Genomic DNA, 27,423 nt, shown 5'->3' with positions numbered 1-27,423 from the left:
TAATCAAAATCACATTTCTCACTTTCCCTCGAAGTCTGTGACGTTCTTTTCAAATTACCGCAGAAGCTTTAGCCGCCTAACACATTTCTGTTGATTGGTACATAACCATTTTATATCGATTTGCTCAAACATGGCAATGTTCATAATTGCCAGCAGCCGGTCGGTCCTACAGCGTAAGACGCGTTTCAAGTACCACTTTGTTTATTATCTTTTTATATTTCGAAATGGTACTGCAATGCCCTAAGGCTGAAAGGAGACAAAAATTATTAATGTTCTATGCGTAGCTTCTGATTCGATGGTTAGAAAAACTTTTTTTAACGGGCATTCTTGGTTTTTGTGAACACTGACCAAGGGGTGATTAGTGGTGTTATTCTTAGGTACATTCGAGAGCAATCACTCAGGATTCATCACAATATTCAAACTCATCACAGGACTCATCCCAGGATTTACACTTACCCCTAACCCTAATCCTATCGTACCCTTACTGAGTCAAACTCATCTCGGGATTCATCATAGGAGTCAAACTCATCAAAGAATTCATCGCTTTATTAACCCGAACCCTAACAATTACCATAATGAATCCTGGGCCCGCTCGAATCCTGGGATGAATCTTTTAATGAGTTGAACCCTGGAATGAATCATGTGATGAATCCTGGGATAGCTTCAGGTTGGTGAGCAATCATCAAATACGCGTTGTTCGATGTCGATAGTTCCTTAAAGCAGAAAAAAAGCGTTAGCTACCAGATTCTTCTTCTGCTGTAAGAGATATTAAACATTGTCTAAATCTTTCTAAGGAGACTTTGATCATCAAGTCACATCGGTAAACTATCTGGATGGTAATATGTAAACACGTTAATACTCAGTCCCTATGTTTGATAAATGAAGGATAGTATCCTAGGCCTAACGTTAGGCTGAGCATATCCTATGTGCGTATATGTGTTATTATGGGCCTATCCTAACTTTTCACCGTGTATGTTGTTACTTCTAGTTCTACCAGTATTGTATGCACTGCGTAATGCAAAAAGTATACTAGGCCCCTAAGCCCAAACTGCGAAATTGCAAGGCTATAACTTCTGTGCTCATCAATTAAAACGACTAGCCTAATACTTGCACAATTGACACTGTAAATGTGATCGTATACTGTAACTTGGAGTCAAACTGAGACTGTTGCTTTGACTAGGCCACTATGGACTGTTAAATAATAGGCTAAGTGTAATTATGCCTATTTCTGCACTAGGCCTGACATTACGCATAGGCCCATAACTTGTTTACCCATAACTTTGTGTGTTTTTTGCCGAAAAAGCCCCCAGCCTAACTTGAGCCTTGAGGCTATAAGCCTAGGTATAGAGTCTGCAGTTCCCCATATGTCAGACAGTAGGTCATGGGTTGAGACAAACATCATAGCTTAACGCATGAGTAGAACAAAAGTTATGTGCCTGGTAACATAAAACATAAATAGTCATAAAGTCCCACTTATACATGTAAATTAAACACAACTCTGTCAATATTGGCACAGACATATCTTTCTGGGAAAAGTTTGAACAACAATTTCTTCAAGGTAGTTTACTTACTTAAGACAGCCCTGAAGAAGAGTCACCAATTGCAAAATTTACCCTAGCAACTTTATGACAGTAAAGTCATAGAGGCACTGTACTACTTACATGAATAGAATAGGCTGTACACAGCTTAGACCAATACAATATAGTATGGAGAACATTTGATCATTCTTGGCTGCAGTCATAAAGTTGCTATGCCATCTATTAAAGTGATTACAATGTTTCACATGGATATTCTTTCATAAAATTGAATCATTAACATGAGAAACCTACCTGTTTGAGTAACTTACAAAATATTCCAGTAATTTCCAACTAATAACTTCATCTTTGGAAAAGTTGGCAAGAAGTAACATGAATTGTCTACCTCATACACAGCAAATTTATGTTTGCTGTTCCATACATTGCTATAGTGGACAAAATGAACTTGTTTGTATCTTGGAAGTAAAAAACCCTATTCTGGCATTTAATGTTGAAGATCTAATGTTAAGTGGTGAACTTTTGACGTTGGTGACTTTACAACTTTCAGTTTATGTTAGGCCTAACCAACATTTTTGTGATGGGATGAATACCGAAAAAAAGGATTAAAAAGAGAAGGTATTTTGATTATAGTGTGCAAATGTATAAAACCACAATTTGCATTGTAAAGCCAGATTGTGATTTGTTGTTACAATATTGAAAAAGGGTTTAATTTCCTGATGCAGTCACTTTTTCAATTGTTAAAATTTGCTTAATTAATATCAATTTATGTGATGGCAACAACAACAAAAAAAACATCTCGGTCTTAGATTTCCAAAGTTGTTTGCATTCTATAACATACCTAAATGTTCATTCATAAGAGAGTCTCTACCACAAATATGTATTACAGGAAGATGTTAATATTGCATGTAACAATTTACTAGAACAACATAACTAAAATAAAATAAATATATTTAAATAATATAATAAAAAATTATCACCGATCATACTGCTGACGCCCAAATTTGATTTACTACCATAGCTTCCAAGATCTGCCGACATTACCCTACTCATAACATTGATTTCTGCAAGTATGACTGTAGCAAGTAGCATTACCGATTCCACAGGGCCATTGCTATGCGAAGTAGCAATATTGCTTTTCTGTCAAAAAATGCCAGCAAATTGAGAAGAATATATGCCTTCCCAGTTATTCGATGAAACAAGAAAACATGATGAAATCTGACTTGTGGCATATTTGAAGTAAGCTATTACATTTCATATTGAACCTCCAATGATCAATTTCATAAAATAGAACTTAAGAAACGTAGAAAACAAACCATCTTTATGAGAAAACCTTTTTTTCTTTTTTTTTTCTTCTTTTTTTTTGTGACGCTTCTGGTGTTTCTACATACTGCTGGCACCCAAATTTGATTTACTTCAATACAAGCCGTTTCCATCTCTCTGTGCCTGTATGTCTCACAGGGATTGTATTTAATTTTCATACAGATAATCAAAGATTGCAAGAAGTTCAACTGCAGACTCACTCTGACAAGGACACTGGTCAACTGAAGGTCTCAACATAATACTTGTAATATGGCAGGCTCGCTGGACCCTTATGCAGAGGTTTTTATTCCGGGTAAACCCTGGGGAGTGCCTTATACAGAGGTGAGGGATCGTGTTGTAATGTACCTTCCATGATCAAGCTACTCTGTTAAAAAAAGCAACTGTCAGTAATTCAACAAAGTTTATATAGGCAAGGTTCCAATGCTGTTCTGCACAACAAGAAAAAGTCTGGGAAATGTCTGTAATTGGAAATCCCCTTCTTGTCTTCATGTTGTAAATTTGTGAGTTTAGAGTTACATCTGGAGAAGTTAAAGTGCAAAAATCCTCATCTGAACACAACTTATTGATGTGTATGATGAAGAGCTCACTTAAAAAACTATAAAAAAAATAGAATATTTTAGTCTGGAGTAGTCAATTTTCAATTTATACTCTTCCATGAATTTTTTTATTTTTATTTTCCATCCTTCATATCGTGAATTTTAAGCGAAGGCGTCAGGACTAGTCTTAAGAGTTTTAATAACCTTTCTTTCGTTTACGGCAACCGACTTCAAATCTGTGAGTTTTGTCTTTATTCATTAAAGGAACCGCCATTCGTAATTCTCTGTGTACAAATCCAGCAGTTTGCTATATGAGTAATTGTCCACGTTACTGTACATGAGTTGCCCCAGTTATAAAGTAATATATTAAATGTGTTTTTAAAAAGTTGTCATAACCTTTCTTTCGTCTACCACAACAAATTCAAATGTCTGATTGTGATTTGTCTTTTCTAAAGGAGCCTGCATTCGTGCAACTTCTGAAGGATGTCCTCTACATGCTGAGTACAAACCCAGTGGCTTTCCACGAGTACATGTCCACCGTTGCCGATGCCCTGAATGACTCCATCACCACCGATTCTCAGCTCGAAGACGTCGCAGAAGCAATATTTGAACAGGTACGTACTCGTCCGAAAACAGTCGAATCGGATCGAGCGGAAGTGAAAGGCTGCAGCCGTTGGATGTGTGCAAAGACATATTACGGATGAGGGTTGTGCGGGATCACGGTAGTCAAGTGAATCCCAGTTTCCCGATCCCCGTGCTGACTAATCCCAATCACATAGCAATGTGTAAATACTACCGGAGAAAACAACCGGTTATTACATTCGTTTCGGTATCAGTCCCGGAAATCCTGGACATAATAAATATATCTACGTGTTACTATTTGAATAAAGAAAACAAAACACGTTTTTTTCTGGTTTCTGTGTTCTTAGTTTGGATAATACCTGATCAATTTCGTACAGGTCTAGACCAATATAATAACGAACCGTCTTATCACATGGTAATTTGGGCCTAGGCTACACCAAATATATAACGTTACTTCGGCTCAGCATGTTGCGAACCTCCAGTATGATGGAAAAGTTGGGAACCCCCAATACGGTGTTTGTGTATGGATTACAAGTTTAATCCACGTGCGAATGTGTTAATCTAATATCGTACGTCGAGTATGAATGAAGGATGGTGTGAGTTGCTTTTTCCCAAGGTTTGTGCTATTCTTTTCGAAAGTGTATCTTAAAATACAAAGGCCCTAATATAGCTTGTTATTTTTTTTTTTGGTTTTTCACAACTGTGCGTGTAAGAGTATGTACATAGCTTGGGCTATGCATATTCAATGTGTGACATTGCCAGTCTCGTAACTAAGTGCTTTGAACCGTAGATGAAAGTTGAGGAAAATACCGTTGTTGTTTCGATACCGGGATTCATGTTGCTACACTACCGGTTGTGTGAAATTTGCACTACCGCACAACGCTATTACAGACTTGTACAAAAATTATTCCCAAAGATTTACATAATAGAAATTGCTCTTTCTTGAAACAGCTGACCTGTCACATAAACGTATTGTCATTTCTAACAATTTGAAGGGAACTAAACCTTCTACGATTGAAAAGTGATTCCACTCGCTGTTCATTTATATATATATTTAAATGTGATAATTCGATGCTATAATTGAGTAATCATTATAATTTGGTTATGATATGGATAGTGTACAGTCTAGAACATTCTTGCCGGAGTCATTCAAAGACGATCTTGAGACTTTAACATATCACCGCCCGCACAGTTACACAACCTGAACTTTATTGCTCAAGCTTTTGAGACATTACAGACCTCCATGTTGTACAATAAAATCGCAGCATTTCGTTCTTAGATTGGGTGTCTGGGCATCTAAGCGGAAGAACCATAAGCAAGTCACCACCAGTTGAAATGTCAATTTGCCAACATGGTTTGTGTCATCTGATTATGGAGTAATTTTGTTTGACAAAGTTTCTTTCACATTGATCTGAGCACACATGGCACTGCTAGTTCAAGAGTCTTGTCACTATCACAAGGGTTTCTTCTTGTTAGTTTAATGTTTGCCATTACTTTTTTCGTTTTTTTTGTGTTCTCTTCTTGCAGTCCATTTTGGAACCAAACTTCACCAACACGGGTGCGAAGATGTGTGAATATCTGGTGCTAAAGTTATCGTTACCCTCTGACATAAAACCATTCATTACCATTTTAAATAAAAAGTAAGTAAAAAAATATATATATATATTTTCATCTTTGTTGAAAATGAAATATCCTCCTCTTCAGACATAATAGTTGAAAGAAAAAGGAAATGTGGGTAAATCTTTCCTTCCACTTGATCAACCAGTAAACAACCTCACTGCGCTTGTCTTTTGTAAACTTGCTCCCAGTCAGTTTCTTGGTGTAAAGTAATTTGACTAGATTGATTATTTATATCGGCAAAATAGTACGTCGTCACGGCTGTTTATTACACAGATAGAACTAAATCGATCGTAGAGTTAGAGACCTGTCTTTCCTTCAAGCATGTGGGACCAATGAGGACTTTTTGTTTGACAAAGGGGTCAAAAGGGGACAAAGGGGTCAAAGCCTTGAACCCCCCGCCCACCCCCCCCCACTCCCAGCCTCGAACAACTTGTTCTCATTTCTTCAGGTATAAAAATGTTAAAACCCCTTTAGTGACACGCATCGGTCAGAGTGACAATGACAAAAGCTACACTCCAGTACAATTAAAAGTGCAGGAGAGGTGTCATTCTAAATGGCAAAAGTACCTCTCTCAGAAGGGACAGAATATTGATGATGACAAGAGTAAACATTGCGTCTCCTTTTCTTGACAGAGCGAAGGCGATAGTTGTGGATAGAGAAACCCTGCTACAGTACCAAGATACAGCCAGTAGGGTGCGCGGAACAGCCTTCTTTCTAGCAGAATTATTTCTGATGATGAGAGTTAGTAGTATGATTTGTCATTCTTTTTTTTCTTTTATTAATTCGCTACCATTTTTTTTCCATAATTTTGTCATACTTGCCCCTCCGCTCTACTAAAATCATCATGGCCGCCAAATTAAGTCATAATTAACGGATAAAGAACTGTTCTCAATCATTGATCTGTTTGGGGTTGATACTGTTGTACATTCAGTGGTCTTGTAAAAAAAGTATTTGAATAAAAGGGGCAAAACTAATATGTACTACTTAAAGATCCTGTGAAGTGCAGCAGGTTGACCCAACTGCCAGGGTCATAGCTTCTTGTTCTATCCCTCACATGAGATATATATATATATATGTGAAAGAAGAATGCAACTCATTCTGTCAAAAAACAAACCCCGAAATAAGTGGCAAAATCTAAACATCCTTCATACTTAAACATCATCAATCAGATTTCATGCCCCCCAGCGTGACTTTTCTCCTTGTGTTTTCGTTTTTTAAATAAGTTAAATAAAGAGCCTTGACTGCAATATTAGGCATCAATTTTAAACAATTTTCCCCATTTTTTGAAAACTACTTTTGGATCGCACTCTGCTATTCATTAATCTGTAAAGCAACAAACTGTAACCACAGACTGTGTTCCACTTTCTTCAACGTTTCACAGATCCCTGGGGATGATAAGTCCACTAAAGTTTATCCATATAGGGTTGCATTGCAAGAAATAATGGAGGCGTTGCTGGCATCGCCAACCACGGATAATATCAAAATCCTCGCAAAACTCTTGAAGGTGAGTTCCACGTATCTTTGATTCAAACAACACAGATTTGTGCCGGGATATAAAGTACTCTGAACGGGAATGTTCACTGCTTGGTTTGCGGGGATGCATGTAAATACTGAAGAGGAGACACACACACATTGTTTAGGAGATAAAAAAGAAAAACCCGGATGGAATTTTACCGTTATCATTAATAGCAATTTTGAGAGAATGTGTATTATACAAATTTAACCTGTTACCATGATATCACGAAAGAAATCATTGAACTGAATATCTTGAACAAAATCCAAGCAATTACAGGATTCTATGGTAATTCCTGTGAGGACAGTAAGACCACCGGTAAGACTACTCTGAAATCAGCAAAGAAATGGCGTAAAAAAATAAATTTTTGAAATCAGGGCTCTTGTTCCTTTAATTCAAAACTCAACAGAAATTTAGACTTTTCTTCCTTCTCTTTCCTCTCTCTTTACTTTCACAGATGATCGGATCAGCAATGGAAGAATTTGACACCGAAAGACAAGATGCAAACCTGCAAAAAGGAATGCAAACAATATTTGAACGAATTAAAGAAATTGTAGTTGAAAAGCAAATTGATAAGTAAGTGAATCAGTCGCTAAATCCTCACCGTTAGTTCAATCAAAACCCATGGGATGTTCATGTGTACGCGAACATTATATACGGGCCTCATGTCTCTGGGACAGATGTGGGACGCAACCCCTCGAATTGTCTTTGGTGACCAGTTATGAATGGCTTTATGATTGAATGTAATCAACCAGCCCCTGGAAAATAATGCTGGGCTCTTCAATAGAGCTCTCAATAACTTGAGAGATTAGGGCTAGGAGATGTGCAAGTACATATACTTAGTGGTTCAATTAAGGTTAGTGGTGAATGTGCCTTGAAATGCAAGTCTCGCCAATACAATCTTTCCGGGGACTTTTTCTGGCTAAAGTGCTCTGATGATGGCACTGGCTATAAGCTGTTGAGAGATTTCTGCCAGCAAATTTTTCTGCTATATATTTAAATTTATCATTTCCTCTTTCCATCTTTTTGCAACAATGCATGCCAGATTTTACACTCTACCTATGAAGTGATTCAGAAACTTGTTGCCCAAAAAAAATTACGAGAGAAAACACAGGTTTTGGCCAGTAGCCTACCCATTTTGTAAACCACCTGCTTTCTGTATCTCTGTTTCGATTTTCCCAGGGGTGTCATATACATGTGCGTGAACCTACTGGAGCTACGAGCATCGCACTGGGGTAAAGCAGCGCCCTCTTCACCTCAGCCTCAGGAGCATGCGGTAGCTGCCGGTGGAGATGCACCTCCTGCAACATTCTCGGTGAGTTTTCTTTCCTTCGTAAGTCTCACAAATCGCCCGGCAGAGTCACATTTGAGTAGCGGTAGAGTTTTGCTAACCTTCACTTCACTCTTCCTCGCACAGTTTTGACCATATAACAACCGGAGGAGCAGAGAACAGCAATTAAAAGTTTAGTTGTACTTGAGAGGACACCAGAAGTTGGAGAGAGTGAAACATTAATGACATTAAAATGATATTGTGTCAATGAAAAGTGTGCTAATTGATACTATGTGGCATTATGGCTTGTCAAAAATAGTGATCTATGTAAAAGTACTTATTGCTTCACCAAAGCTGTCAAAGGGGCTGTGCCTCGTTAAAGTTGTATGTCCGTGCATTCAACTGTTAAGAGTTTTAAAGCCCTCTTGAAATTTCAAGGTTTTTGTTGCTTGATGACCCAAATATTGACCTTGATCATCTTGGAGAGACTCCAACTGGTGACAAATTTTGTGGCTTGGGGAAGATGGGGCATATGGGGAGGGGGGGTGGGGGGGTCCCATTTGAGTAATTTTATATGGTTATATGAGTGCTTATGGGTATGATATTTTGCAACGTGTGAAGTTTATAGTGATGTTCATGATTTTTCAACTTTTTTTTAGGTTTCTGCTTTTTTTTTTATTGCAACCCTAAAAGGAATGCAACCCCCAGTTTGAATACCCTGTAGTTAGGTTATGCCCTTCAAGGCTGTAGGCAATGGTGTGTATGAACAATTGCTTCAAGGCTCTTCAGTGGTGCTCTGTAGTCTTTAGTAGCAAACTTCATGTTGCTGCATAAACTGAGACAATTATGCATGCAAAGTTATGTTATAGAAAAGTTCATTACCAATTTTTAATATTTTAAACACAATTTTGTATCGATTCAAGAAAGTTAACATCTTTATGTGGTGTCGTCTTGTTTCCAGTCGTCCTTCGTTCATTGCTGTTTTTGTCAAACGGGTCATTTGCTCCTTGGGGAATTTTAACTGGCTTTTCTTACTATAACGTTTACTCTTATTACCCAGGATGCACCGGTCTTTTACGATGCCCAGGGGAAAGTCATTACCTCAGAGGAAGCAAGTAAGCAGTCTCCTTTTTAGTGCTCTTGATTTCACCATCCGCATCAGTGGTCTTTCAATATTTTTTTCCATATTTTCCATTTACTTTCCGTTGAACGTGGCTGCTTGCTATAGGTTAGGAATGCAAAGACATTCTTATCCATTTTTGTAAGGAGGCTTTTTGAAAGTTCTCTATATTGAACTGTTGAGGTTTTATTTCTGTAATCCCTCAGGTACTATGACAGCAAATAACTGTGTGCTCTTTTTTATTTTTGTTTTCTTAAATTGCAGTTCTAAGTTATGTTTTGTCCTAGAATGATAAAACACAAATAAGTTCTTTACGGAGGGAAAAAAAAACCTGCTATGCATCTTTACATAATTTGACTTGAAGTTGTTTAATTTTTGGCGTTAGTACTTTGCTATGCTGTGTTGAAGTAGAATAAGTAATGCTGCCCTTAACATCAATATGTGAAGACTTCTAACCATATGCCGTTTGCCTGTAAGGCAGTATCTTATTCTGTACAGCTTATGGCAACAGACCAGAAAAGTATCCACTTATTTCTGGGTCCTCTGCTTCCATCTCACATATATTATATTTACTGCTGACTGTATTTGATACCATCTATATTTATCCTATATTGTTCAAAATGTAAAAAAAAAGGAATGTAGCAAATAAATTCAAAATTTAGATAAAATCTTGGGAAGCGGGAAAAGACATAACTTTGTTTTATCCTCATCAAGTTGACGAAAATGGAAAGGTCACTGACAATTCTTTGCCACTAGTTTGGAAACCATTTGCTTCTATCCCTTTTAACAATTCTAATGCGGTATGAACCTAGTACCCACGGTAACTCTTTAAACGACCAAAGTCAGAAGACATTACGAACGAAACACCTAACGACAAGAAATTGCCGTCAGCCCGTTCCAACCCACTGACCATTTCTATTTCCGTGCAGGTTTTCCTTCGGGATTCCACTACGAACTGGACAATGACTTTGCCCAGCAGCTCGAAGAGGACTTTGAAGATTTTATCGCCGAAGATGAGATCGGCGTATTAGAGGACGATTTTGCAGGGCTAGTAATACCGGATGAAGACGGCAATCATTACCTGCCGGCCGCAGCTGGCCGAGGAGGAGGAGGAGGTGGAGGAGGAGGTGGAGGAGGAGGTGGAGGAGGAGGAGTAGCAGTTGCAAAGTGAGTTTAAAGATATGAAAGAGTTAATTAAGTGACATAATTAAGTGACAATATCCATGCTTTCATTTACATTTCTTCTTTTCATGCAAGACTAAAATTTCTGCCTAAAGTCATTCCTTAACCTTTACAAAAGAAAACAAAAAAGTGAAGAAAAGAGGAAATACTTACATGCTCATATTATTTTTGGACATACTTATATTAGTTTTGACATGTTAATATAAATTTTAACAACCTTATATTATGTTGGACATGCTTATATTGTTTTGGACATTTTGATACATATGGCATCCGTTTAGTGACCACTGTTGGTATGGACTTGAAACAGAAATTGTTTGTTTCCAACAAGTCTTTGAATCCAAGATGTGAAGTTCGGTTGGGGTTTGGGGGCGGGTCTTGTATCGTGATTTACCATTACAATTATTATGTTTGAGGGTATATGAATGTAATTTGTAATAAATATGATTATAAAACAAAGATGTTAAACATGTTTTGTTTTTTTTTACTTTTCAGTGACCAGTTTGAGACTTTCGATCACGAAACAAGTGAGGCATTTGAGTTGTTTCTGCAAGAATCGCAAAATAAGCCAACCTTTGGCTATTCCAGCAGACACTGGTCACATGCCAGCTAGTGATCCACGAACAAACCCTGTCGTGAGAAGAAGTGTGTTCACCAAAAGTGACATTGAAGCCTGCAGTCGTGAGGCACCCGTCGTGAAGATGACGAAAGCCTGGGAGATCATCAGATTGAGTTTGGACAAAGAGGAAGCCACGTTTATAGACGATGGAGAATGATGATGGGGCTGGAGGACAATTTAAGAGGGTGCACCCCAACCTGTCCGGTTCTGCGGTCGTCTTTTTTTTTATACGAATTGCGGAATGATCTTCTTGGATGGTGCAGTGATTGTTGCTGATGTCGACAAATGAAATAACTTTACTGACAGATATTTGAAGTAATGTATTGTCCATATGCTGTTTATACAATGATTCGTTGTGACCAACGTTGACTGATCTTATATTGTTGTTTGTTTTTTGGTTTTCGTTTTTTAACCGTGGGCATCGGTTACGCAGCATTTGTTTCAACGGAATCAGTTTTTGCCGCTGATACAAGTGTCTCACACAGCCTCGAACAGAATGCTAACAGAAAAGTACTGTGATAAATATTGTCGTTTGGTTTTAACATGTCTATACCTAGCTTTTGTCATGTAAATCAAAAGACTAGGGATCTCTTGTCTTTTTTTATAGACAGGAGTTCCTAATTGTGGAGCTGACTTGATTAGTAGCTTTGGAGAGATTCTCTGAAAGACAAGTCTGATCTGTTACGGCAGAAATGTTTCCTATGGTTCATTATCTGGCCGCAGTCAAATCTTGAAGATTCATGAGACAGTTGAATATAAAGGGCAAATGTTTACAAGCCACAACGCAAACTGTGGCTTGAAATGTCCGACAGGAACAGCTAGACTGTTCAGTGACAGGATTTCAAAGGGATATTGAGGCGGACACCACCCATGTAGGGAAGGAACTTTACCCCCAGCAGAAGATTAGTTGCAAAGACAAATAGTGGGTTCTGTGGCATATTAAGATTATGAATTAGATCTAGACGTTTAGTGCCAATAAATGCTATCATTCTCCCCTGATTTGTTTGTTAAAAGGCCCCAAACCGATGATGGAGGTTTGGGGGGGGGGGGACATTATCCACACGCCTCCCTTCTAACCCTTTTGTACACCCCACTGTGACTGTCCTAAGCCTCATATGCTATGGCAAAATTTCTTCAAAATTGCAAATATCAACCATTGATTTCATCTTCCTGACTAACCCCACGGCCATAACCCTGATGGAGTTCCATTGGCAATTCCATCATTCCTATAAATGCTACCATAACCTTAATATGATAACGTCGTTCGTTATGTAGAGGTACTGTTACGTTTCCTATCACACTCATCCTATCCCAGAATTTGGGTTTTTGGATTGAGAATGTCAAGTGGCAAAATGTTAAACATTTGATGTGCTTGTAAAGATCAGTATCTGAAATAAAGCTTGACAAGGATGCTAAAGTCCTTTTACTTTGGTTCAAGAAAGTTCTTATCTTGTAACCGTGCATGACTTAACCAGTGTCTAATGACTATCAAGACAATGAAGGGTAGTTAATGGTGGTTGGGGGGGGGGTGGGTGTGGGGGGATCAGTTGGAGGTTTTCTTATATGTGAGCTGAAGGACATGACTTAAAGTTACTGTCAATAGTGCAATTGTTGAAGTGTTATTACTGGTTATTTGTATTGAGTTCACATCACCCCGTATATGCACAATCTCTGGTATCTTCCTGGGATTTTTGCATGTGTGTGTGTGTGTTGGAAGTTTGTATTTTCTTTTTACCCATGGGTTTTTGATAGGGGTAGGGGGGTTGGGGGAGTGTTCATGATTTGATGATATTGGTAATGTCTCGTGTGCATGGATGTCCATACTTGTTGTTTATCAGTCCGCCACCAGCTGGTAAGGTGACAGGGAACGATGTACTGCTAAGAGCAGCTGTGAGCAGTAAATAACTTGGCGGTCATTCAGACAAATCTGCATTTAAGTAAGGGAGTGTATGGGAGGGATTTGCGAATGGTTTCCATTTGTGGATATTCCCGTTGTACACTACCGGATACAGTGAAGGGACTAGGTCTTCTTTTATTTTTGGTATAAAATATTTTTTAAGTCTGGATCTCTCTCAGGATGGTGTAATGGTACAATACAGATCCATGGGCCAAGTCCACGAATGGTACTGGACTATTAAGAATGATATTGGTAAGACTGACCTTTGGCCTATCTTCTACCCTTGGTACCTCAGAGTAATTGTAGAAGATGGTCATTATTGTTATTTTAATATCATCCATCCAAACGTCAATAATCAAAATACCAATTTTAAGACGGCAACCCAGACCAGTAAGTATTAAAGAGTTTTGGCATCTGTGTATGCAGGTAAATAACATAGGAGACAATGGCTGTATTATCCTTTGGTGCTCGTATCAGAACAGCCATAAAAAATATGTCGTGTTATTTGTTATGTTTTACTACTTAACACTGTGCCAAATGTAATAACTGGACTTTGGCACATTTTTTATTTAAGTTTCTTGAAGAAAAAAATTCAGATTTTTTTCATATAATTAATGAATTGAAGCAGTTAGTTGGGGACAACATTTGATGATGTCTTTGTTAAATAGAATTTTCATTCAACAGAAATTGATTTCATAAATGTTTTCTTTTTTATTTGTTATAATTTTGCAATAAACTACATATAAAGGCTGCTTACTTTAACATATGAAATGATATAAAAGCTTTTAAAAAGTACAGGCTAGCAGATAATTTAACTTCACTCTACATGCAGATTTACCTCCAATCTGTGGGTTTTTTCAAACTCTGGTTAATGTTCTGAATACTTTGGGTAATGGAAGGTTTGGAGACAGTGGTGATGACAAGCCTCTTTCTGAATAATATATGGATGTTTGCTATAATAAAAACATGAATTAATTCCACTGAAACATTACCAATATGATAGATATTTTCAGATAAATTCATATCAAAAACCTCTGAATGAATAATGAATGATAAATATGGAAAATGCAATTGTCATGAATGTAACAAAGACCTATAGGTCCTCACTGTAGTTGTAACATTGTTCGTGCTCGCTTAATTTATCATTCTACTTATCAGTACTATTTGAGGGGAGGGAAGGGTTTACTTTGACCAGTGAGTGGGATGGATTGCTCTTTAAATTAGTCTCATATCAATAAGAAGCCAATCCCCAATATGACATTGCTGAAACTTTGACTTAATGGCATTGAAGACTCGCCCCAAACTGCGTGCCGCGCTCTGAAAAAAGTTAACTTTCCGTTGCTTGCAAGTGAAGTTTTCTTCTTGTCGCTACAAAATGCAGACAGTAATGAAACGTGATACCTTGTTATATTTGATCTAGACCTGAGATGTCCACGCTGCTATGTACACTGTGGTGTGGGTATTGACCGTAACTGTTTGTATTGACTGTACACTAGTGTCTAATTACCGACGGTAGCAAGCTGTGTGTGTATTTTCTGGGATCGATGGTGGTGTCTAACACTTCTGTTACACCTCATTCGAAACTAGGTCAGATTACCGCATGAGACGTTTCTTTGTGCGCGAGTCTTCACACCATTTAACCCGAATGCGGAATCAACATTGTTAGGACACTAGAAACATTCTTTCCAGGACAAAACCAAACATAGACCATGTAAATTATTTGCCATAGATATTTGTGGTATATTGCCATGTGAAAACCTGATTAGACCCTGCGAGTACGTGAAGTGCGACCAACTTGAAGAGAATGAGACAAAATACACTCTGTTATAAGACAAGAACAATACCCGATCCGTCCAAAAATTTGATATTTAACTTAAAAGGGGTGCAATTTCATTTATAAAGTCCTCTGGTTGTTGCTCGTTTTCTCCTTGGCGGAAACAATTCTTGTTGCACATGATTCTCACCATCTTCAAGATGGTCACCACTGAAAGAAAGGAAAAAAGTGTCATCATTGAAAATAACCCATACAAAAAAGTCCTGCAGGAATCCTATAGGATTCCTGTATATGGAACAGGATTCCTTCCAAACTTACAAGAATCCTTCATATGCATGCAGGATTCCATGATGCATGTACAGGAATCCTTCATAAGCATGCAGGATGTGGCCAAATCCTGGCATAAATCCTGCAGGATCCTGCGTAAAATCCCGCAGGATCCTGCAGGATTTTATGCAGGACTTTTTTGTATGGGATATTAAAGGTGACAAATGGGCAAATGTCATCCCCGTGGGCGGCGATCATGGGGGGACGGGGGGACATGTGCCCCCAATATTTAGGTGGGGGATATAGTATATCTAATATCCCCCCCCCAATATTTGGTGGCATAGTTTTTTTTTGTGGCTATAAATAGAAAATAATGCGTGAGATTATTTATCCAAATCATATTTGGCGGCGGCGGCGCCACAGGCGTAGGAGCCTAATTTGATTTGGGGGGCTGTAACGACTTGCCCGAAAAGTATAACCAAAAAGTCAACATGTAAATGTGCATATCATATAGGCATTCATCGGTTAATACATCACATGCCAGTAACATTTTCCGTGTTATTACCCGTCCCTATTGGTTAGAATTATTGTTTAACCATTTGTTTAACCATTGAAAAACACACTGAAAAATTATTCTTCTTTCATTAGGTGCCCGAAAAATTCTCAGCATATTGCCCGAATTTTTACAAACCCCTTTGTGCTGCAGCCCCCGCCTCCTACGCCTATGGCGACCCCCCCCCCCCCCTCGAGCAGTTTTTTTATGATATCGCTAGTAATTTCAAAATAGAAAATGCTTAGATGCAACTTACAAGGCCTGGGAAGTGCCATTTCCAGCGATCTGAGAGGCATTTTCGGCCAAAATTTTCTTTTACGCTTCGCGCCAACACATGGTGGCGCTACGCTTAGATAGTTTGCCTACAATCTTCGCCCCTCCCTTGGCAAATTCCTCGCTACACGCTTGTCTAACCGCCGCAATTTGTTACTAAATATCACCAAAAAACGTCACAGACCGAAAGTAGTTAAAACTTTTTTTTCGAAATGAATTAGCTAGACGGACCGCATCCGTAATGAAATTTGGTTTGCCGATGAAAAAGGAAAATAGGGCTATAGCAACCAGTAACCATATAAACATATAGGCTATACATATACATATATATATACAAAATATCACGAAGCGCGCGAACAATTTGGGGGATGGAAGTTGCTACAATCCTGCACCCAAGCAAATTCCCCCCCCCCCCAATATTTGAAACAAATCGCCGCCCCTGGTCACCCCCACTAAGGACGTGAATCCCAAGTGTATATGTCCAAGGAAAAGGAGTGCTGATAATGTTTCAATAGCTATCAATCCTGGTTATTCAAGATATCCACCTGTAAAATATGCTAAATCTCTGGTGTGCATACGAGAAACAAGATTCCTTTTGTAACCGATTCAATGAAAAGACCACTGTATAAACAAGATGTATACCATCAATCAAACGCCATTTTGGTGAATAACTCTAAAGTTTGTGTACCCCCCAATCCGTCCCAGGACGCCAAGCAATTGGTAGGCATTGACACAACTTTTTCAAACGTTTCCCTCCTGTCCCCCTCTTCATCTCCGCATCATCTAAGTATACCCGGATCCACTTACCTACTGCAATGACAAGAACACCGGTGTTTAAAATCACCAGACACGTGACCAGGATATCCGTTGTGAGATGTCCACTGGAAGAGTCAGAGGCAGGAACTGCTGCTAGAAGCATGTTGAAGAAAATGACCCACAGACTTGCCAGCTGTAAGAACAATTTGAATGATATGTTTTTGTCATAAAATCATTAAGTTTTGTTTACTGCTTTTCATCTACATCCGTGTTGTTTCTTTGTTTGTTTGTATACTTTTGTTCTTTTGTTTTCTTTTCTTTTTGTGAATGGAATTATGTTGCATACTCCAATAGGTATGTGGCATGCATCATAAGCCAATCATATTTCCACTTTTTGCGAGAGAGTATTCTCGCGCTCAGCTGTGGGTCTAAGCTCTGGAGGGGGACAGAATTCCACGTCGTTTCGTTAATCGGTACATATGCCACCATGTCGAATTTAAAGAATCCTAAAAGCAGCGTCAAAAAAATGAAGTTTAATAACATATCAAATTCATTTTTACGTATATATTGTACTCCAGATCATAATTATTGTCATAATTGGATCTAAATGTAAAGAAAATGACTGCAGTTTACAGAGTTTTTTGTTTGTTTGTTGCTAAGACTACGAGTTGTAGAAAATTATGACGTCAAACAAAAAAGTTTGGTACGGAGCCATGAGCCATGGCCACAGAAAACGTTTCTGTAAGTATCATAGAACAGAATATAAGAACTTATATTCTGCTCTATGGTGAGTGTACGTCACGTATAATTCATCGCCGAGTTGACTTTGTTGTGTACGTAATGCATGTCGTATGTCATACGAACCATCAACAGACAGCAGCAATGGCCTACTGCATCAACGATACTATACATACCGTACTATACTTTTCGAGATTCGGTAAGACTACTTGATGTAAACTCTCACTAATATTCCTTATAAGTTATTGAAGTATTTCGCTTTAATATTGGGCGTAGGTTAGAAAAGAAGTGGCTCTGCTGGACGAAAGCAGTTTGCCTAAATCACGATATATTGGCCTTTCGGGGTCTTGAATTTAGGCACAAGTTGTTCGCAATACCGTGCGAGATTTACGAAAGTAACCTAGCCCTAGCGTTACGTAGTAAGGCATAACGTTAACCGTTCATTGCAATGTGACATAGGCTAAGCTACTGTACATCTTGAATCTTTATCATGGCAGTGGTAAACCTGATGTAGACTAGGCCTAATAATATGTTAGGCCTAATAAAATTGAGGTGGCACTGAAGAAGTCATGGAACATTTAAAGTTGGGAAGAGCCTTTCTCTAAAACTTTCCCAGATTATTCATCATCTTTGGAAGGATAATAGTATGTGAAATCAGTCTCACAAGTCACAAGTAAACTTTTGGTAGCAGCTTTCCTTTTCAAACATAATGACGCATTACACGATTAGCCTAATGCGTAATGGATGTTGCATGTTTTGAAAGTTGGATCAATTATTCATGCGCAGCAAGACAATTTCTCTCTCTGAGATAAGAAATTTGTTAAAATAAAGGTAGCCACCTACAAAATTATCCATATATTCTGTCCTGTATACATTGGTTAATTGAGATTTTGCCATCACCACAGGTTAGAGGCTCATTAGAATGTAGCCCAGGCTAGGCCTTAAACAGTCACTGGTCTAATTTTGTATGTAGTATGTAATGTTGGTTCAATATTACCTACTGTGTGTACTGTATCAAACAGTACTCTGCACCTATACACTGTGTACAGACACAATGCAATTTGCACATTGTATACATTTGGATGAGTTTAATTGGACGAAATCTTTTGTACGCAGTTGCCATAATTGACGTATATAGTACTGTAGCACTGTAGTGGAACTCATATGATGATATAATCGATTGGGAGGACGTAGCCTTCTGGTTGTAGTCTGGTCTGAACAAGAACAAGCAGACACATGCCATAGACTAGTTCACTTCCCCCCCCCCCCCACCCATATCGTGATTTTGTTTTATTCATCGAAAGTATTAAACGAAAGAAGCGAGAACCATTTGACATGTGAAATATTAAAAGTACAGCTAAATTGTATATCAATGGTGAAAGCAAGAGGCATTTCAGAGCAGTTTATTATTTTCAATATATTGTAGTCGAGTCCAATTCTTACGGTGTGATCATAAATATTTTCACGACACTCAGTTTGGCAACTTGATGCAATATACTGTAGTATGACTCACCTGCAAGTAATGTTCGATATTGTCCTCCATCGGCCTGAAAGAAATATGTAAACTCAGGAAGATGACAGCCAATGTCAACGTGATTGTGACAGAGAATGAACTATTCCATCCGAGTATGACGATTACTAAGGTCTGTGACACCTTACGGCCAAGTTCGATGATTTCCCAGTACCAGAAATTAGACTGGTAATTCTCATAAAGAAACCTCAACCACTTTGGTGAATCACCGTTGTCATGTTCATCAAGCTCGCTGCTGCTGGTAGTATTACGACTAGCATATTTCCACAGAAGAAGAAATAGAACTGTCGGAAATGCAATGACATATATTGACAAACAGTACGAAGCGATTTGGAAACGACGATGGGTGGTCGTGTTACAGTTTATTGAGTAATCAGATCGCAGTATGCTAATGTTATGAACACCAAACTCATCAAGAGCAAATGTGTCGCAAGTAGGGCCGTAAAGTGCAAAGATAACGTTACAAGTGGATGGGTAAGTGACAAATAATATAAGAACCAGAAAGGTAAGAATATTATTTTGGTGACGTTGCAAGCGGGAAGTAATGTCGTCAACGTTCGCGGGGGTCCTCTTTTCTGAAACTGTTGCATAAAGTTTTACCGCACCAATAGCCAGAATGGCACAAGCCGTTGAAAAGTATGGAAACAGAGCGCCCAGAGTAAAAGCTGTGTACGGTGTTATCTCAAACGCAGGCCAGAAGCACTTGGGCTTTATCAGTATGCTTGAAATATTAAATTGCAAAATATCCAGCCATGCAGCAATGCTTTTAAAAAACTGTGGCCAAAAGATAACATCTATAGATTCCCAAAATTCTGCCATAATTTGATAAAATCCGAGAACTATTTTGACCAAGGCCAACGTACTGTCTACAAGGGATCGAGACCGTCGTCTCTGATATTGATAAGACTTGAACAGAAGAAAGAGGAAAAGAGCAAGAACGATGAAAATGATTGAAGTTTCCAAAATGAAATATTTAAGATCTGGACAAGGATGACAATGTCCAAATATAGGGAAGAATTCTTCATCACAAATTGTGCACATCCAACCAGTGTACCCTTTTGCACAATTTCCTGTGATTTGATCAACATCGTTAGCGCATCTACCGCTCTTCAAACATTTATGAGCTTTGGGAAGAGATCCATTAAATCTTGTTGCAGTCTCCTCATAAAATTCATTAAATGTCAGAAGGTTTTCCACAAACCGTTTGTATTCTGCAATATCTGTGTAACTCCAGTTCCAGTAGTAGCCATGGCGTATGGTCATGTAATCATCTTTGCACTGTACACCCTCCTGTGGACAAAGCTCACATGCATCAAATCGATCACGCCTGAAATAGTTCTCCAAACAAAAACAAGCTCGAAATCCTGCAAATGCATTCTTATTTGTTCCAGTGGGACAAACTTTACAGCTCAGAGGGTCTTTTCCTGAACCTTCCCATACAAATGTTCCTTCAGTGCAATTTTTACAGTTTATGGACGTTATATCCGAGGAGTATTGGCCAACTTGATCTTGATAGAAGCCACCTGTTAAAACAAATATGTTTCCAGACTTCTAACATTTACAGTTCCATATGGCAATCATTTGTGACAAATAATGTTGTAGTTATATATAGCGAATGTGCTTGCATACAACACTTCTTATCAAATAAAATAATCTTAGTTTGAGATGTACGAGCCATAGGTTGCAAAATTGTCAGTTAGTAAGTTAAGGGTATTAACTGACAAGCATCGATTCTCCAAAATATATACGGAAAAAACATCATTTCATCCTCAAAAACAAGTTATAAGATAGACTGTGGCTTCAATGTTTATAACAAAAATGGTTGCCAGAGCTTTACCAGTGACAATACATACCACGTGGACAAGCCTGGCAAGTATGGGCTCTACTGTATGTGCCAGTTGGACAAGATGTACACTCCTTTAGATTATCCACCTGAGTTCCTATACAATCAAATCCTCTAGCTTCTAACCATCGGGCAGCAACGGTGCTTACGTTCATGACCATCACAGTCGACGGACGCAGACATGTTCTATAGCCAAATGGAACAGAAATTATATATTATTTTGATTTATTTTAATTGATTTATTAAGGGAGACTACGATACTGTTCGTTTACATATGAAACCACAACTGACATTCGAATTTAAAATGCAATGATTGGATGGGTTGCTACTGGGAGGTAACATCAAAGGATTTCTATGCATTATAATATCATCGATAATCTTTGTTATATAGGCTATCATTTATCCATTTATCAGTTCATTATATATGAGTTGAATTACACTCTTCTCGGCGTAGCGGCCATTTTGCTCTATTGTGCATTTAACGCACGTCAAGGTGATGTATACACGAAAACGGTTGAATCGTGCAGAGGAAAGAGATTAGTAACTCTTCGATGTGTAGTTAGACACTGAAATGAATTATGAACAAGGTATGCTAATTCTTGTAGTGTGTAACTGCATTGTGGGGCATCGTGCGCTTTGCACTATGTACACGATGAACACCAAAACAACCCAGTTAATGATATTGCCTTTCATGCGGTAAACTACAGTGCTTATGGCATTCATTGGTTTTGTTATTTGTTCTTGTAATTGGTATAGAGCATTGTCAGCATGAGAAGAGTTACGGGTCCCTCCGGGCCAACTTAAGCAGCAGTATGGCGAGAAGAGTTGCTCCCACCTCCCCCCCCCCCCCCACCCTCCGAGGAAGGTACTACGCCGTTCACTATTTCATAGTAGCATATTTCTTTTACTCAAATCAGCAGCACCAAAATAGAGATAATTGAATAAGCTTACACAGTCAGTTGTTCCCGAATCGTGGGTAGTATAAGCTGTTCACAAGATAGATTCCTGTATATGATTTTAAAATAAATCGTGTTATGGAATTATTCCAATGTTAGTTTTTTTCTTGCAATTACAAAGTGCAATATAAATATGCAATCTTTAAGCAAATCATACGATAAAGTCACGATACACACTTCGATAACATCATACAACGACATTCATTTTATTACTTCATTATGATATATATAGGCCTATTATTTGGTATTCCGATAAAAGTGTTAATTAAGTCATATATGAGTATCGGCTAAAATGAGTTAAAAATCAACAATTTAACATATTTGTGTATGTTGTTTTCATGCGGCGATAACCAACGTACAACATCGCGACGTAAACCACTTACTTTTTACGTTGATTACCGATATATCAATACAGAAGCCCAAAAGTACAACTTCTTGTCTTTTTACGTCCACTTTTTAAGATATGACGTTGTGTGAAGTCGATGTAAAGTAAATATACCAAAGGGCTTGAAACCAGTGGGAAATTAACTTACATGGCACCTCCGTCGATCAATTCATCAAGAAATGCTGACGACATTTCACGGATGGGATTATCTTGCAATAGGCTGAAATAAACGTTGGAACAAGTTTTTTTTCTTCACAATGAAACATGGATTCTGGGCCCATGAAACGTCGTGGTTCTATCTCAATGCAATTTCAAATGAAGTCAGACAGTAGTATATCGAGTTTCTTGGAGGCTAGGCCGGGTGTGGAGGGGAAACGTTTAAATGTGAAGGGATATGCTCTTACTCTCAATGACCAAAATTAAAAGAATGATCCCCAAGCCCACACATACACATGACCTTTCCTTATTTCTTAGTTACGCTGCTGTCCTAGTAGAGCTTCAATTCAGATTCTCGATTCAAGTCGAGAGTTTTTAGATCATAGTGCTTAAAGGCCAGATAGCGTGATTTTGGGTGGGAGGCGTACAATTAATTCACTGCCCATGCGCGGTTATTGGACTACCAAGCTCGGAAAACCGTTGCCGAAAAGTTTCGATAGCCGATATGCGTACGATATTGTACACACTGTTGTGTTTATACGCTGTGTGTACAACTATGGTGCACCCATCTCAGCACCACTAGACCTGTATATGCACTCTCGCATATATCCATTGAAAATTGAATTTTCTGTGCTATTCGAAACACCCTATTGCAATATTTACCATGTATACATGACGCAATACGATGAAGTTGCTCCCTTTTTGTCGAAATATATCGTAGTTTTCATATAGATATGCATATAGGGTATATATGAATTCTGCTGCATTACAGCTGGGCAATAGTCGAAAACATGCAATGCGTTATTCGCATAAATGGCTATGCATACTGGACAGCTCGTTGACTAAAACAAACAAAGAATGCAGTGATTGTTGATGACAATGGAATCATGGAATAATTGGTTGATAGGATGACACACATTCCTTAGACTTCCCGTAAGTTATAATGTGTACATCAAAAGTATGTTCGGTATGAAACATTTTCTGCACTGATTCGCGTGTGCAAAATATCTATAGCCTACGGCATGTCTCCTACAGACACGCCGCAGCTATAGGCGTTGACGTCTCTGTTCAAAAAGTTGGGACTTTCCCCTCATTCTAAATAATAGGTCTGCTGTGACAACACACTTACAAAGTGGTCGCTACTCGAGCTGCTTGGATTTCTCGTGGTTATACCACATACATAAACCCACGTGTGGGAACATTTTCTCATTAAACTTTCGTAAAATACTCCTATGGGCCCTATTTTGATGCAGATTTCCTTAGAAATGGTGAACATGTCACTAAGTTCAATGAAGTATGTACCTTATGGATGTCGGAGTCACGCACAAGCACAATGTCGTAACTTCAGATGTTGGTAGTATAGTTACCCATATATACTTTAATTAACATCCGTATTTCTGTGAGTGGTACAAAACTTTTTCGGTGAGTGAATAACAGTGCCGTTTATTTCGCCTACGATCGCCCGTCTTTAAATTGCTAAAACAATTTATACTCACATTTTGCTGAATGCTGAATTTCCTTTATCATTGCCGAATAATGGTTCCGTCAGGTATTCTATGTCGTTCTGAAAAAGATACCTGAAATATTTGGAAATATCAGGTGCAATCGATACGACGTATATAACCATTTCACAACTGAATCGTCACAACATTTACTTAGGATTATTAAATACATGTTTCAGGAACTTTATATTGTTTATCGGATGGTCGTTGGCTTGTTAGCTAGTTTTTTTGTTTGTTTTTTACTACCAACGGCAAAGAGTCTATTGTCTACCAAGAGAGCATTATAATGCAGTATATTTGAACACATATTCATTAGTTTAAATAAAGTACAGTGAAGTGACTCTATAGGGGGAAATCACAAACGACTTTTAAGAAAGCCCTAAAGTGTTGGCGAACCTTATGACCAGTTTTATTTTACAAGCTTGCTCAATTACTTTCATAGTGTCCGTGTAACTTAAACGTTGTAATGGCTTAGCGTTATCGTTCACAAATTTCTGCTCATTAAAGTTTCATCATATTTGGACACTTTACGACTGGTTTCGGGCTGTTCCCATTCATGGCCAGCGGTTTGCTCTTCCGACTTTTCGGTTTCATCGTTATTTATATCTATATTTATATAGAACACATGTACTCACAGGGTAGTCAAAGATGTTCCAGCCAGTATAGATCCCGGTAGAGTTTTCAAGTTGTTATTGTGGAGAAATCTGTTTTAATTATTGTGTTAGGAAGTATAAATGTGCAATTTTAGATGGTAGAAACGTAAACCTATACTTCAAATTCTTATTTCTTATTCGAAAGGATTAAATGTTTAATGATAGTCTGTCGTCTATTGGAGAACACAATATTTACATAAAACTGAATTTTCATGATTATTACATTTACGTATTTACAAAAAATATGATAACAATCACGTCGCTCATGGGCTGATAAAGAGACATACATTCTATTTACATTCGGCAATTTGTAAATTACGAACATTTTTACACATCATCCTTTCAAACCGTATATCTCGTGTTTGATAACATCTTTTACAACATGTCTCTGTTGAACTTAACGCTGGACTAATTCATCTCGTCCAGAGTGATGGCATTGGTTTATAAGAGTGTAGTGTGATTTATTTAGCAACGTTATACCAAGCAGCGATCCAACTGCTTATGAACATTCATTCCAAATTTTATAACATATATAATGCATTCTTATTTTGGATGAACTTAACGCTGGTCAGTCATTTTATCCCGCCCAATAGGTCGAACTGAAAGTAGATAATTAGAATTAAAAAGGGTTCGTTCTGTTTGAAATATTTGACCACAGAAATGGTTAATATATGAACTGATCCAGGGCAAATATATATTTAGAATATCCATCAGCGTCACCAACATAAAATAATATGAAATTTGAATAAGCAAACCCCTACCGACCTACTCAAACATTGCAACAGAAATGCGGAAGTATGAGAAACAGCCGTTTTACCAATGTGTCCCTTCATAATCCCAACAGGAAGTTTAATATCACCATAGTTTTAATTTCCTTTCATTCGTGTACAATCAAACCGATGACAGAGATAGTTCTAGAATCCACTAGAACTATCACATGTAGGGGTACATACCACAAGGATGTAGCATATTAGTATACATAGCCTATAGTGACTAGCACTTAAAAGTTTCACAATATCATTACTGATAACCCCAATTGTTAGCTGCCATTTTATAACAAACAATTTTTAATTTATAGTCCAATTTTGGTCCTATTGAAAGGGACTTAAAATCATAATACTTTGCGTCAATAAGAGTATCAGCTCATTTCAACAACCTTTACGTGTATATCTTTCACGCTGGTAAAGTTACAAAATTTGTAACATGAAGACGGAAAAAAACCGCCCTATCACAAATTCGATCTAGACCTAAAGTCTACCTAAAAAAAACATAATTCTGTATAACGAGCCTATTTACGTTGATAACGTTGGTATAAGTGTTTTCATATTATTTCGAATTTATTATGCTGATATTAGCGATGAAGTTAGCAATATGGTCATTTAGACACCGAGGCCATGCTGCAATGTCAGCTATGGTTTACTTTGCCAAGGCGACAGGATCTTTGACACTTCCTCCGTTCTCTCTTACGAATAAAAAAATAATTTCCTGAACTCACAGATTTTGAAGATAATGAAGATTGTCGAACAGTCCTCTCGGCAGAGTTTTAAGCTTATTACCACATAGAGAGAGTGTTGTCATAAAGTGACCTTTCGGATTAATCGTGAACAGTTTAGCAGGAATTTCCTCCAATTCGTTGTCCCCAATGTCTCTGAAATGTTGAAACACAAATCAATTTTATTTCTGCATTCAGGAATAGTTACCCTAAGTCAAGACCCTATTACCCTACACACAGTCGCTCCCCTGATGTGAAACCTCAACACAGTTCCCCATCTTTCCCACTAGAGAATAGCATCGGGATAAAATTATGTGACTGTGTACAACATGGGAACAATTTTGTCTACTTTTAAAGGGAGTGAAGACTCGCGCAAAAAGAAACGTCCGATGCCGATAATCTGACCTAGTTTCGCATGAAGTGTAACAGAAGTGTTAGACACCACCATCGATCCCAGAAAATACACACACAGCTTGCTGCCTTCGGTAATTAGACACTAGTGTACAGTCAATACATGTAGCTACGGTCAATACCCACACCACAGTGTACATAACAGCGATGGACATCCCGGGTCCAGTTGAAAGATAACAAGGTATCACGTTTCATTACTGTCTGCGACAAGGAAAAATTTCAATTGCAAGCAACGGAAAGTTAACTTTTTTTTCAGAGGGCGGCACGCGGTTTGGGCGAGTCTTTAATGCCTTTAAGGTTAATGATCCTATATACGCTATCATCTGTGCTAATACAAAAACAATACCAATCACGCTAGCTATATCCATAAAGGCTATGCATTAGATAAGTTGAAGACTCCATGTTCATGTCGAAAGTTTGCCATACCTTTGTAGCCAAGCATTATTGCTTTTCTCCAGTAAGTTTCGTTGCTTTATTATTTTCTAGTTAAAGGCATATCTCGTCATGAAACTTACAAAATCATATTAATTGAAGTGGCTTCAAACAGACGTTCTGGTATCGTCTTCAGCTTCATAGATGACAGATGTCTGTGAAACAGAACACACGACAGATCTTATATAGAAACAATTTCGTCAATTATGGAAAGAAAACCCAGATGACTCACCGGAAGAGATCGGTAAATTTAAGAAATTGGTTGTGGTTAATGTCAATTGATATAAGTGAGTGATTAACATATAACTGATACGACATGATATTTACAGTAGCGCTGACTTTATGAAGATGATAGGAATGATGAGAATGGAGGATGATGAGCATGGATGATGGGAAATCAAATTTAGTGACACTAAGCATTTAAAGTGAATCTTTATGGTAACAATTGATGTCAATCTGTAGTGTTTATTAATACCGTAAACAACAGTCATACAATCTCGTTTTACT

The 27,423-nt window shown here is 38.1% G+C and overlaps 2 protein-coding genes across 4 annotated transcripts in view; one reads left to right on the top strand and one right to left on the bottom strand.

Annotated features, from left to right (window-relative positions):
- Nucleotides 1–655: 655 nt before the first annotated feature.
- LOC139974517 (polyadenylate-binding protein-interacting protein 1-like) lies at nt 656–11,539 on the top strand. 2 transcript variants are annotated; one of them, XM_071981726.1, is made up of 11 exons: nt 656–836; nt 3,018–3,176; nt 3,847–4,005; nt 5,501–5,613; nt 6,226–6,334; nt 6,975–7,097; nt 7,564–7,682; nt 8,289–8,421; nt 9,437–9,491; nt 10,426–10,663; nt 11,174–11,539. In XM_071981726.1, exons 2-11 carry the CDS (start codon nt 3,105–3,107, stop codon nt 11,289–11,291), a joined length of 1,239 nt encoding a protein of 412 aa, XP_071837827.1. In that variant the 5' UTR covers nt 656–836; nt 3,018–3,104; the 3' UTR covers nt 11,292–11,539. The 2 variants fall into 2 exon arrangements, with proteins under 2 accessions (XP_071837827.1, XP_071837836.1); XM_071981735.1 differs by having other exon boundaries at nt 663–820.
- A 787-nt stretch (nt 11,540–12,326) lies between these two features.
- LOC139974501 (cysteine repeat modular protein A-like) overlaps nt 12,327–27,423 on the bottom strand; it is a 24,073-nt gene continuing 8,976 nt past the window's right edge. For both annotated transcript variants that reach the window (XM_071981693.1, XM_071981703.1), the window contains 10 exons: nt 27,000–27,071; nt 26,077–26,229; nt 24,564–24,632; nt 23,923–24,003; nt 22,419–22,490; nt 21,881–21,934; nt 20,940–21,115; nt 19,069–20,609; nt 16,869–17,010; nt 12,327–15,178 (listed from right to left, as the gene is read on the bottom strand). In XM_071981693.1, coding sequence (XP_071837794.1) covers nt 15,063–15,178; nt 16,869–17,010; nt 19,069–20,609; nt 20,940–21,115; nt 21,881–21,934; nt 22,419–22,490; nt 23,923–24,003; nt 24,564–24,632; nt 26,077–26,229; nt 27,000–27,071 — 2,476 coding nt within the window. In that variant the 3' untranslated portion in view covers nt 12,327–15,062. The remainder of the gene's footprint in view (nt 15,179–16,868; nt 17,011–19,068; nt 20,610–20,939; nt 21,116–21,880; nt 21,935–22,418; nt 22,491–23,922; nt 24,004–24,563; nt 24,633–26,076; nt 26,230–26,999; nt 27,072–27,423) is intronic.

The sequence above is a fragment of the Apostichopus japonicus genome, chromosome 2 (genome assembly GCF_037975245.1).
Source record: "Apostichopus japonicus isolate 1M-3 chromosome 2, ASM3797524v1, whole genome shotgun sequence".
NCBI lineage: Eukaryota > Metazoa > Echinodermata > Holothuroidea > Aspidochirotida > Stichopodidae > Apostichopus > Apostichopus japonicus.
The sequence above is the reverse complement of the archived record's forward strand: the minus strand, read 5'-3'. Positions and strand labels throughout refer to the sequence as shown.

What these genes read in the sequence shown, in the direction of transcription:
- LOC139974517 (XM_071981726.1), top strand. Translation starts at nt 3,105, where the DNA reads ATGGCAGGCTCGCTGGACCCTTATGCAGAGGTTTTTATTCCGGGTAAA. An exon ending in TCCTCGCAAAACTCTTGAAG is followed by an intron (nt 7,098 to 7,563) that starts GTGAGTTCCACG and finishes TTACTTTCACAG; the next exon opens with ATGATCGGATCAGCAATGGA. An exon ending in CATTACCTCAGAGGAAGCAA is followed by an intron (nt 9,492 to 10,425) that starts GTAAGCAGTCTC and finishes ATTTCCGTGCAG; the next exon opens with GTTTTCCTTCGGGATTCCAC.